The sequence below is a fragment of the Fonsecaea multimorphosa genome (genome assembly GCF_000836435.1).
Source record: "Fonsecaea multimorphosa CBS 102226 unplaced genomic scaffold supercont1.3, whole genome shotgun sequence".
NCBI classification, from domain to species: Eukaryota; Fungi; Ascomycota; class Eurotiomycetes; order Chaetothyriales; family Herpotrichiellaceae; genus Fonsecaea; species Fonsecaea multimorphosa.
This window is the reverse complement of record NW_015971637.1, coordinates 2,174,589-2,187,663: the sequence shown is the minus strand read 5'-3', so window position 1 is coordinate 2,187,663 and position 13,075 is coordinate 2,174,589. Positions and strand designations below refer to the sequence as shown.

At 53.1% G+C, this 13,075-nt stretch overlaps 2 protein-coding genes across 2 annotated transcripts; one reads left to right on the top strand and one right to left on the bottom strand.

The window, feature by feature from the left end:
• Positions 1–4,582: 4,582 nt before the first annotated feature.
• On the bottom strand, positions 4,583–5,728 carry Z520_02611 (uncharacterized protein; the record flags this gene model as incomplete). Its single annotated transcript, XM_016773124.1, has 1 exon — positions 4,583–5,728. One exon carries the CDS (start codon positions 5,726–5,728, stop codon positions 4,583–4,585), a length of 1,146 nt encoding a protein of 381 aa, XP_016636594.1.
• A 2,838-nt stretch (positions 5,729–8,566) lies between these two features.
• Positions 8,567–10,585, top strand: Z520_02610 (uncharacterized protein; the record flags this gene model as incomplete). The annotated part of the gene is made up of 1 exon (XM_016773123.1): positions 8,567–10,585. One exon carries the CDS (start codon positions 8,567–8,569, stop codon positions 10,583–10,585), a length of 2,019 nt encoding a protein of 672 aa, XP_016636593.1.
• Between the last annotated feature and the right edge of the window lie 2,490 nt (positions 10,586–13,075).

Below are 13,075 nucleotides of genomic sequence, written 5' to 3'. Positions count from 1 at the left end.
CTTATCGGAAGATCGCATCAAGCAAACATACTAGCCTTGTATCGGCTTCAGCGGGGCTCAGCTCACGGATAGGTCGCAGTGCTGGTTGCTTCGAGATTCCCTGTCAAATCAAAGTTCGTCATGCATCACTATCCTTGGTCACCTACAAGTGGTCGGTGTGGTCGTGGATGCAGCAACGATTTCCACCAGCGTGACCTATGCAAGCACTCGAAACATGTTTACTGTGACTGAAAGGGCTCACGAGAGAGTGCAGGACATTCAAAAGACATTCTCCTCAAACCGCATTCTAGATTGCATAGAGGGACACAGTGGCCTCTCAAATATCGCGCCTCGAGCTGAAGAACTGCTTACAATGTGATCCAGATGATGTTCTTCCAAATATCCTGGCATGGATCTTGCGGTCTTGCACTTCTAAAGACAGGGCACTCCAAGGAGCCAGGCACCTGGCAGACACTATAAGATGACCTACTAACCGCTGGCCCATGGGCGAAAGGCCTTTGGCAGTGTTAGAGTGCTTAATTTATGTCCTGAATCTCGTGGACGAAGATTTTCCAACTACAGCAGATCTTTACACGCTATCGACGCACGCTTGTCAGGGACATAGCTCGAAAATTGAGGAAGCAGCAAACGAACAGGCCGAAAAAGATGAGACGTGTTGGGATGACGATGTTCAGGCAGTGGCATGGAGTGTTGCATGAAGATTCCACTTGCAGCTCTGAGCTCATCTTGGAGCTCAGAGCTAGTCTTGTGGTCTTCATGATTCAAAAGCTGCGGCTACTATGCTGGCGACTCGTGCGCCCATCGAGCTACGCTGCCTCAAACGAACGACCGTTTCCAGAGCGAGAACCGGCTTGAGTGGCATCCATATCGATCTTTCAAACAGGCTGATGTCACCAGTTACCGCTACCCCAGTCGGTGCCCAGGACACCCTATGCTACCATCTGGTGACCAGGTTGATCCATACCTCTTCTTGTGAGCGCACTTGTCAGTGGTTGACAGTGATGCCAGCCACATGGAGCTAAAAAGGAAAAAAAGCCATCAAAAGCGCCCATCCGCTAGCTCCACATATCAAGCACACTTAACGACGTGAAGCTTTCCTGGCAGGAATTTCCTCAGATATCGTCCGTTACTACATGACAACGTGATACCTCGATCAGACCTTCATGGACACATGCTTGGAGTTCGGCGTGTCGATGCAAAGCTCGGCGTTGGTGAAGTCGACACAGGAGCACGACAGATCGATTTCAAATTTGTGCTCTCTTCGCCCGAGCCTGCAATCGCCCTATCAGAGCACCACGGTAATCAGTTTGCATCACCGGTGAACAAATCGATGGTGAAGAAGGAAGAGGACGACTAGCAGCCAGTCCACGATGAGAATCAGAGGTTACGTTCTGATGAATGTCAAAATCAAGGATGTCTTGGGGCGTCTCTCGTGCTAACACATTGAACTCTCAGCGATACACTCACATGTCGCAATGGATGGAGCTAAATTCCTTCATGGCTGGAAATGGCTTGATCCCTCGAGGCTGTACCTCTTGTTCATGACGATTCCTCTCTCGAGTCAGCTCCGAATACAACTCGTCGAGCTACTGTACCTGTCGTAAACGGCGAAACGGTTGCCCCAGAGCCTCCTCCTGCTGTTGAGAGATTGGCAATCCGAATGCAACTCTCGATCTGAGACCAGGACAACCGATCGTCCTCCATGTGGGATGAGCTAGGAACGGACATCTCAACAACCAGAAGGTCACATCTGGGATCGTCCGTGCCAAACGACCATACTCACTGAAAACCCTACATAAAGCTGGAAGGCTTTACGGAAACAGGAAAGACAGATTTTGCGGACTTGAACACATCAAAAATACTCACCTCTGGACATGCCAGTTTGGCACGGCCGCCCGTCGGTGTTTGATCAACTTGCACTCCGTTTCTCATGATTCCCGGGTTCGGCGCTGACTACACACACTTCTTTAGTTCTCTCCTTGCGAGACTTTCGAAAGGGTTCGAGCTGACCAGGAAGGAATCAGTACCGTACGATACTACCTTCCAAGAGCTCGCTATTCCGGACTTTGATCTTCTTGAACGAGACGCCGAGAGGGATTTAACAGAGACTTTACGGGGACAGGGAGGTATAACTAACACATCTGAGCGCCTTCGCATGATGCCTGCTTGGCAGGGACGAGGAATCTGCTCACTTCGCATCGTCAATCCGCGGTCTCAAGAGTCCCCAGCCTCGACCCTCTGACGCGAAATCACTTGATCGATTACGGGAGGCTCTTTTTCTATCTCCCGTCTGCTCGAGTCTCGACTCGAGTGATGTTCACTCCGTGGACGCATGATTCCAAGGAGCTTGCTTCAACCAATCAATCAATCGACCAATCAAGACGTGCCGCGCACTCTGCGCCCTTCGCAGAGATCATATCGAGCCGGTTTTCCTTCTCCGCTCACCAAGCACGAGAAGATGAGTGGGGGAGAGAAAGGCAGGCTTCGTTCCCAGCAATCCGGTTGATCTACCCTCCTGTACGGAATCTCTCTCTTCACCCAACGTACATCGGACCCGTCCATCGCCTCGGTCACCTGCTACGGACATTGTTCACGCTATCAAGGGAAAGGGGTTGCAAACTACCTAGGTAGTGAGTGATTTTCTCAAGATCCCGGAAAGAAGCGACTGTCACCTGTTGAGCGAGAGCGCCCATGATACATCCATACATACAGCGTACAGAAAGAGGACGGAAGCGAGATTCCTTGAAGGAGAGTCAACAAAGGCTGAACAAGGCTGAAGGACTTGCAACACCCTGCCGCTCCCGTCCACGAAGCCGGGTTTTGTTGCACAGGCTCCCGATGGCGGGGACTGCTCATCATCAACTAGTAGGTCTTGCAACACAGATGGCCCATCATAACATGCGCTCGGCCAGCGTCGCACAAGGAGCAAATGTATCCAATTTCCCCGCCGCGTTGCACAAGTTCAGGAGGCAAAGCCACCAGCAGTGCGCGCAAGATACATCGACATCACGCGGTTATGTCATATCATGTCATGGCAGCTTCTGGACATGTATCGAGTGTGTATGTAGCACAGGCATCGCATTCGAGGGAGTACAACGATCCCATCCCGCCCTGACTGACCCCTGGCAAGCCTTGCGATGGGTGGGGGAAGGGTCGGCGAGGGGCGACACAAGATCTCGTCGTGGGAAACGTGGGACAGACGGCCGGGAAGGTCGTGCAACGATGCACAATGCCATCCCATACCGAACCAGAGCCAGGGCCAGGACGCAAGGGTCAAGGGTTAAAAGGAAAAAAGGGGGATTTCCAACTCGACTGCTTCTCTGTGCTCTGTACCACCACCACCACCACCACCACCACCACCACCACCACGCCCCTGGTAGGGATGGGGGAGGGGAACACAGCAGCAAGGCTTGACTTGAAGGGTTATTTGCACACCACACCAACGGAGATGAACACCAGATACTAGATGACAGGTCGACGGACAGACGAACAAAACGACATGACGACAGCATGCCATATGCCATATACGACAGCAAAGGGAAGTTGGGCAAAGAAGGAGGAGTTCTCTACCGCGGGGCCCCTTTTCTTTGGCATTGCATTCTTGCAATTCTGACTGCCTTGCACTCTTGTTCGAGGCCCTCCTCCCTTGGTGAAGGCAGATGTTGCCTGTGACTTCCCGCGTACTTGCTCTGCTATGACACACTGCTCTCATAGAAGACCCCCCCTAAAGGACTCTGAAGGACTGCTCTTAGGTGCTCCGACTATATCGACGTCCTTCTATTATTAGTCTGACCCCGTCTATGTCTATTGAACTCGTACTTCTACAACGTCTCCACCTCTAGCACGTGCTCTGCTGATTACTTTTCTGTTGTACAAATCTATCCAGTCCTTACACCTGCCTGCTTTGATGAATCAATTCCCAATCCCCTTCCAATGTAAACGTAATAGAAATAAGACAAGCCATATTCCCCACTTGCCATCTCATGTAGTACAACTCGAAAGCAAGTGAGAGTTGAAGGTCGCCATTCGGAAGTCTTCGCAATTTGAAATGATGGATCAAGAACTCGAGACTCCGACGCTATGGATCGGTGATTGCATATGCCTATGCAGGACCAAAAATGAGAAAGTGTAAGCATGAAGTGTTGATGCTAATCGACAGAAGGCAAAGCAAGCGAATCTCTCAGGCACCCTCTGGAAGGATCGTCAGAAGTGGGTGACCTTGCAGCATCTAGCTCCAGGGCGCCGAGATCCGGTCCAAATCCAGTGGGTGATTAGTCGCTGAATGTCGGCCGTCGAGAACGTCGAAATGGAATGTGGTAATGGACATGCAGGGTGAGAACTTGGTTCTTCTAATCAAGGGCCTTGGAAGCGGGCTTGGGGAAAGATGAACGAACATTGGTCGCTAGAATCGAAGAAGATTTTCAAGAGGAAGGCTTCCTGCAGGCGGCAGAGGGATGATAGTTCGTGCCTTGGGCGGCCTTTCAAGGGGATCGATCCGACACGTCGTCTCGTGTCATCTCGTGTCATCTCACGTGGTCATCGGAGAAAGCCTCTCGTTTGATGGTTCCATTAGGGCCTCCCATCAGAATAGTTGGGTGACCCGAAGATCTGATTTCACAAAGTCAATCTCACCGGCAAACATGGCACGGTCACGGTGGACAGTGTGAGGATGATGAGGGGTGAACCAGTCCAAGTTGACATCACCGTGGAAGACGACTCTGTGCTGATCAGGACTCACGTCCATACTGCCTGGGGCGTAGAGTTTGGTGCCAGACACGACGTCACCAGTCTGGAGCAGCGTGTGGTCCTTGGAGGTCTGCTGCTGCATCTTGAGGGCGTCCCAGTCACAGCCAAGTACACCAGTATGGGTGTCGACGCCAACCCTGCAGGAGACATAGTCGATACGGTACTGCAGACTCGTGAAACACTTGGCATTGTACAGGAGATAGTAGGTTGAGTTGCGGAAGACCATACATGGTCGTTCGACGTTGGGGCCGTCTTCGGTGAAACTGTGGGCGTTTGAGAACAAGTAGACAGGGTTGCCAATTGGTGTGACGAGGTCTTGGGGATCCATCAGCTGAAGATATAGCGGGGTTGGCACTACAGGGTTGTCGGTGTTCCCACAGGCGCCGCCATGGCCAATTGCGTTGCCATCAGTTTTGTAGACGAGGTAATTCTGATTGTTGATGGGATCGATGAAGAGATTTGGATCGATGTTGCCGCCTCGAGGCAAATCGCACACGATGGGATTGTCGAGAGGAGTGTATGGCCCCATGACGTTGGGAGAGGTGGCCGCTCCAATGCAGTGCTTCTGTGGATGCGTTTGCCCTACGGCCGCAAAATACATGACCCACGATCCATCAGGCCGTTGATTCACGTCCGGTGCCCAGACACCAGCGTGAGGAGACCGACGCGCCCAAGCTGGCGTTACGGGTAGAGCATCGTAGCCTTCATGCAGCGTCCAGGTCGAAAAGTCCGGTGAGGAGGCAAGCTGGACGTTGATCTTTCCGGTCTGGGTGCTGAAGGCGTACCACGTTTCGGAGCCATTGCTGGTATCCAAAGCGAGGCCCGGATCGGGAAAGTTGGAAGAGACTGCAGGCCCAACCGCCGCCGCAGCGGACACCGAGACGCGGAAGGATTGTGACGAGGAGGAGGATTGGAGCGAGGCTAGGAGGGACAGGCACACCGCGAAGCTGCTGATGGCATTCTGGACCAGAGGGGGAAGCATGGCGGTCCAGCGGACGGGTGACTCCAACAGTAGTGATTGGGTGCGGGTGCGAAGAAGCTCGAAAGAGGCGTCGATCACGCAACAGACGGAAGTCCAAAGGTGGTTGGCCCTTTACGATAACTTTGCAGATAGGAGATGCATGGTTTTGAGGCGTAGATACGAGGGTTCGCTTGACAGGTCAGTGGATAGAGCGGGTGGACGGTGAAAGAGAATGTGCTAGTAATTACGTGACTGGCCACGCTGGCCTAATTATAGGAAGCAAGGGAGAAGAAGAGGAAGAGTTTGGGTACGTAATTATACGTGATGTGTCTATGAATTGAACGAACGACAATGGAAGTGCTGGAAGAGAGTAACTGGAATAATCGGTGCTAAGGTACCTTAGTATGGGAAAAAATTCTCTCGCATGGGCGTACACAGTCAGGAAAAAGCGCAGGTTCGTCTTTCTGTGTAGCGAATACTGGAAGGGGTACAGTAGGCGTGCCAGCGGCAACTGCTCTCACTCATCACTCTTCTCTCACCTTCCGCCTCTCTCCCACTCCGGCTCACCCGTCACGACTCGGTACTCGGTACGAGCCAGTGAATTTTTGGCTGGATCGGGAGGACGGAGTTCCTGCGACTAATTAAGTCGTACTTTGCAATAGGTAATTATTACTCTCGAGTCCCCCATGCAGAGACACGGAGAACGACTGACGTAACTGCATCATGTGCATGTTCTGAAACCACCAGAAGCACCTCAGCCTCCTCAACAGTGGAACTCGACACGTGTGAGAATCAACGATTTTCCGCAAGCCATCATCGTCCACTATCGTCCACTATCGTCCATTACCGTCCATCACCGCCTATCATCAAGCCATTGCTGTCATCGCAGTCTTTTCGCCGCAGCGATCCCCCCAGCCTCCCGCCAATATTCCCGCCCCCGGCCTCCTCCATGCCTCCCAGCCTCTCTCACCGTCCTCGTATTATTGACACTCTCATAACGTCCTAAGAACCCGTCTTGCATCATGGCGATCACAAGCTCCAAGCCAGGAAGAGAGAGGACCACGAAACCAATAACGCGTCCCAGAGGGTCTGTTTGCGTGGTTGTCTCAATCTAGATTTTAGAGAGGAATGGTTGGCCCAGTGTGTGTCCCTGGAGCCACCCGCTGCCCACCGGAGCCACCCGCTGCCCACCAGAGCCACCAGAGCCACCGTCGCCAGCCGAACCGACAAGGCCAAAAAGGTTTTTCAAAACCTTCTTTTCCTGCTTCTCGGCTGTTCTTTTTCCTCATGGGCCACCAGTGGATGGCTGTGGTGCTTCCCGCGCTCCGGGCTGGGTGCCGGGCTTCCTTGTTTCTTGGTCCTGGAACCCATCTGGGTGGCCATCCTTTCGAACGATTGAACACTAACCGGATGTGATTATTTTTAGGTCTTCTCCTCACACTTTCTCAGGCTCTCACATGCTCACATCCTCCTACCGGGTAGTCAATCCACCCACACCCAACCTAGAGCGGTCCGAGCACGGCTGTACCTGACTTGGCCCAATACCCTGCTGCATCCAAGCTCTTTTGGAACACTTCCAGTCTGGGTGCCAGTCCCAAGAACATTTCTCCTTGCCACCTGTTTTTAAGGGGGACTCCTGAGGGATTCAAGAGATGGACCTCAATAAATCCATCCATTATTCCTTCCGAGTATTAGGCGGCCTATATCAACTAAATAAGCCATGATCTCGACGTGGTCGGATGGATCGTCAGTCCACAGCTCACGAGGTTCTGCCTGGACATGTCCAAGTGGTCTGTCCCCTCAGCCCGACGGCTAGGACGGGCAAGCCCAAAACAAAAAAAGATGGCCCAAAAAACCCTCCAAAGTGGGATGGCGGGCGCAGCAGCAGCTGAAGATAACCCAGCTTCTAGCCCCCGGTGCTTAACGGCGCTAAGACAACATGGTCACCTCTTAGCCTGGGTTGGATGGTGGAGCGCCCTGCTTCTGAATACGGGCTCCGTCACGTAACAGGGCACAAACCACATTGCAAGCAGGGCAACGCCAGTGGCACCTGGGGGTTGTGGGGATCCTGCGGTCGTGTGGCAGCTGGGGTTCAGCCACCGAACATGGATCACACGGTCGCATCTAATTGAATTGCATCTCAAACGGTCCCCTCCTTCGTGCATAAGCCCTGTCTGGATCCCTGCGCCGCCAACTGACAGGTCAAGGCCGGGTTGGGCGCTCCCTGTCCGCAATCTCAGCCAAATGAGCTCGCCTGATGGTGCCGTTGACTGGTCGTCGTTTACCCTGACAGGCTCTGATGGACCGACACTGTGACAGATAGGGAGCTATGCAGCAACTGTCCGCTCGTGTATGCAATGCATGATGCACATCGACCTCCGAGGAGCAAGTCGCCGAAGCTGACATCTTACTCTAGCACTGAGGCTGCCACCGCCCAATAGCGCCTGGGGCTGGGGGGATGTTTGTTGATAATTGGGGAGAGGCTGATCCGAATCCACCAAAATCCATCCGAGTGGATAGGGAGGATCCTGCTTGGATCCCGCTATCGTCCATCCGGTAAGCGTGCATGGCTGAAAAGGCACCAGGAGGCTCTTGCGCCGCCCCAAAACACCAAAACTTTGTCGAGGCCGTATCTGTTCCAGGATGGCTGGCAGGCTGGTCCTGCCAATCTGCAGCCACCTCGGGGAAATCAGCCATGGTGGTGGGATTTTTGCTTGCTGGTGCTTGCGATGGCTTGTTCATTCATAAGACTTGTTCTTTTTCCCTTGGGTCAGTGTCTGCCTCTTTCGTTTTACTAACCTACCGATACTACATAGTTGTCCAGCCTCAGTCTCTCTTTCTTCTTGTCTATACGTAATAATGGCGTTCACACGCCTCCTCAAGGCTGTCGCCGCCCTCACACTCGTTTCCTCCATTCAATCAGTCGCCGCCGATGGCAACAGCAGCTCCATCTGCGCATCTTCGTCCAAATGCATTCCATTCACTATTGACCTGACTTGGGCTGCCACGGACCCAAGCAAAGGCATCTCCAGAAATGCCATCCTCACCAACGGCTCGCTGCCTGGCCCCCCCTTGAAGATGAAGGTTGGGGACTGCGTCGATTTTGTCGTCAACAACAACATGCCCAATACCACGGGCATTCATTTCCACGGTATTCGTCAAGTTGGTACACCATGGGCAGACGGTGTCCCCGGCGTCAGCCAATACTCGATCCAACCAGGAACAAGCTACATGTACCAGTGGACTGCGGTTGAGTCGGGTAACTACTTCTACCATGGTCACTACAAGGGACAAATGATGGACGGTCTCTACGGTGCCATCGTCATTGCTCCCGCGGATGATGCCGAAACGCCCTTCAGCCAGATCAGCAGCACTCAGTCTGATATCGATGCCATGACCGCAGCTGCGCTGGATGTCGAGCCTGTCTTTGTCACTGACTGGAACCGATACACTTTCAACGAGTTCTTTGAGGTTGAGCAGACCGCCAACGTCGACTGGGCCTGCAGTGACTCCATCACGTTGAACGGTTTCGGCTCGCAGTACTGCCCGTCCATTGCCGACCTGACTGCCTCTGCTGCTCCTCAAGAACCCCAGGTCTTGAACGGCTCCTCTTTGACCGCAAAGGGCTGCGTTCCTCCCAACAACGCTGCGATCCAGGGTGGCCAGTACCTGGCACTCCAGAACCTTGCCGCTCTGCCCTCGGATGCCTACGACACCTGCATTGGATACGGTGGTTCCAACTTCACCTACTCCGTCAACCCTAGCGATGGCTGGGCTGCTATGACCTTCATCAGCCCTGCTAGTGTCGCCTTGGTCAAAGTCACCATTGACAGCCACAAGTTGTACGTCTATGAGGTCAACGGCAACTACATCGTTCCCCAGGTTGTCGACCAGTTCGGTCTCAGCAATGGGGACCGTGTGTCGTTCTTTGTCAAGCTGGACCAGACCCCGGGCGACTACACCATCCGTGTTGCCAACGAAGGTATCAACCAGGTCATTTCAGGCTTTGGCGTTCTGTCGTACCAGGGTGGTGACAACACCCCCATGGGAGTGTCCGTCATGAACTATGGCAGTCAGAACACTACCGCCATCGTGCCCCTGAACAACGCTGCCGCCGCACCTTTCCCCGCCAACACCCCGGCTCCCAGCGCTGATGCCAGCTTCATCCTGGACATCCAGAAGTCTCCCGTCCAGCCTACTGAGGCCTGGGCCTGGACTCTGTCGGGTACCGACTCGTACAACATGACCACCGATGACGACACCCCGCCTCTTCTCTTCCAGAGCCCCTCTAGCATTCCTACCAGTGACTTGATTTTGGAAACCCTGAACAACCAATGGGTTGATTTGATCATCAAGGTTGCGGGCCCTGTTGCTGAGCCGCACCCGATCCACAAGCACGCCAACAAGTTCTATATGATCGGTGCCGGTGTGGGTGACTTCAACTTCACCAACGTGGCTGACGCCATCACGGCAGGCTACCCCTTCAACCTGGTCAACCCTCCTTATGTTGATGGCTTCACCAGCATCCCTGCTGAGGGCAACAACACCTGGATGGTCTTCCGCTACCAGGTCAACACTCCTGGTGCCTGGCTCCTGCACTGCCACGTCCAGTCGCATTTCTCTGGCGGCATGGCTGTTGCCATTCTCGATGCCATTGATGCGTTCCCCACCGTGCCCTCGGACGTCGGCAAGGTGTGCCCTGGCTCGGGCACAAGCACCTACCCCGGAAACAGCACCTCGGGGACCCAGGTGCAGAACGAGGGATCTAGCACCACAAGCAGTGTGTCTACATCCTCGTTCACCGGTGCAGCATCATCAGTGATGGTGTCATCGGGCACGGCCGCACTTGGCCTTCTCGCGCTCGCTTTTGCTCTGTGAATGTTTTTGAAGCAAATAGTCTTGTAATGAGTTTCCTTTTCTCTGTTGTCTAGCATCTGTTTGAATGGGGCTATAGTGCGCAATACAAAATGTCATTTGGAAAAGCAAGGTCCGCAGCACATAACGAAAGAATCATGGATTGTTGGTCCTGGGAATGGCCTGAGGGCCCGTGAAGCATCTGGAACGGCGTGTCGCATCCAATCATCATGTATGTACGCAGTATTATGATCGCTCTAGTATGAGGTAGATTGGACTGAATATACCCGTCATCCCCTGATCCTGGTCCTGAGCATACGAGTACTCGGTAGAGAAGATTTGAATCATTCACTCCGCCTCGGACTAACTTTGGTGCTCGTGTGCCCTTTGTTTCACATACTCGTAACGGCCTAACTACTGCAAGTACTCGGTACTTTGAAGCTTTTTCGCCCAAGTCACTCACTAGTTCACTAGCCTGAGCACAAGACCAACGGTGGTGGCCGCGGTGCGAATCCAAATGGTGCTCGGAAATTTGGGCCCAAGGCATAAAGTTAGTATACCCGGGTTCCCATCCCCCCCTCCCTTGAGGATCCCCTGGTGAGATGAGGAGGATCTGGCGGAGCGAGCGGCGCCATGCGCGCACCTTACTCGGATCAGTAGGATGTGCTGCCTCATTTCTTTTGACGTTGGCGCCGTTGAGGATCCGAGTGCTGCGTAGTCAGGGACACCCGAGTTTAAGGACCATGATCGAGGTACTTACCCCTGTACCTAGTATGTAGGTATCTGACGAGTTTCTTGGAAGTTCGCACTAATTACTCGGTAACCATCTGGCAGAACTGGCACTTGATTAGTTCCCATCCCTCGGTCCGCTGGGTTCATCAAACCTGCAGCTTAGGTAGGTAGGCGCGCGAGGATATTACTTCCCGTCAGATCCATCAAATGTGTCCCATCTTACACTACGACTTAGCCCGCGTCCGAGTCCCAGTCCCAGGCCGAGTAATCACAAACAAAGAAGGTGATCACAAATTGTCGCATCCTTCGCTTCCCGCGCCAAGACCTTGTTGCAGGTCACTGGCACTCCGAATGTCGGTGCCCGTCGAGGTGTCAGTGGCTCCCACAATCGCCGCAAAAGGTTGCTTCTCGTGAAGCCTCTTGATCAAATCTTTCCCATTTTTCTAAATGTCAGTCGGCGAAAGCCTGGGGCGGGCGTGCCGTGACGAAAAGACGCACCTGCATACGTGTACCGAGACCAACTGGAACGTAGTCAGCTTCTGTCTGGGCCTTGCTGGACAAAAGCTGGGGAAGGAAGGCTAAGGCACGACACAACGGCACCGATTTTTCCCGCTGAGGGACCACCTGCCCTACCGTAGGTACCTAGGTATGTATCACTTGGTGTAACCACGAATAGAGGTTACATCGCGAACAATCCTACTCAGTAATTCCCGCAGTCAGTCCGTCCAAGGACGAGAATGGGGTGTGTAACTCGTGCGTTCAGCAAAAAGTGGAAAGGGATTGTTTTGACCCTGAAGAGTTGCTCCATTTGACAACTCTTGTGTGTACTTTTCTTTCCTGGAACGCCATAATATAATATCACTTGGTGCGTCGAGGCTTCTACTTATGGTGTACCCAATTGCTCCGTACGAGGACTTTTTATATCTACTATACCTAGTATTTACTTCCATGTAACCTCGCTCTTTTCCAGGGTGGCTGTGAGCCATCACCAGCGTCAGTCAGTCAGTGTGGAAAAGGAGCGCGGTGATGAGGCATGGATCCATCCATCCCTTAAGAGCTTTTGAATGACTGGCTGCGAAAAACTCTCGGTCGTCCAAATACCACCTGTGTACGTGGTACAAGAACTCGGCTCCCCTTAGGTAGGTACCTAGGGCACGGTATATAGATCGAGGAAGTAAGGACAAATGAACGAATGAAATGATGGACTGTGCCCCGGGCGAGCGAGCGAGTGTGTCTTCAAAACTTCTTGTAAACTTTCTCACTTTGGTTGCTTTTTCCCTTGTGCATGATCCCCTTGCCTCTGCGGCTTCAGCAGAGGTATTTATACCTCGAAGCAGATGTGCTGACAGACGGCAAAAAAGTCCCCTTCCTGGCGTTTTTTCTTGAACATAACCCCAGACTTCTTTTGTCTGAGTCTGCCTTGTCAATAAATTAAACGTTCGTGAAGGGTGACTGAAGGTGGTCTCTTCCCACCAGTGAACCGACAATGGACAATGGTGGGTGTACTTCTCTGGGTTGGGAAATGTCTCCCCATCGAGCTCATGAGTTTGATCCCAGCTGGCAGTTCAAACCGGTGATAGAAGTTGCGAGACGGCTTGACACTTCTCTTCAAGGAGGGGGAAGCTGTTGAAGAATCCAGCCATACAACGGGGACCACGTCGTGACACGCCGACGTCGAGAAGATAGAGGCCGAAATTCAAGGGGCAAGCGCGCCATCGTCGGTGTCGATGGAATCGGCGTCAGGAGAAAGAGACCATCAAAAAGTCCTCTGAAAGTCTCCCG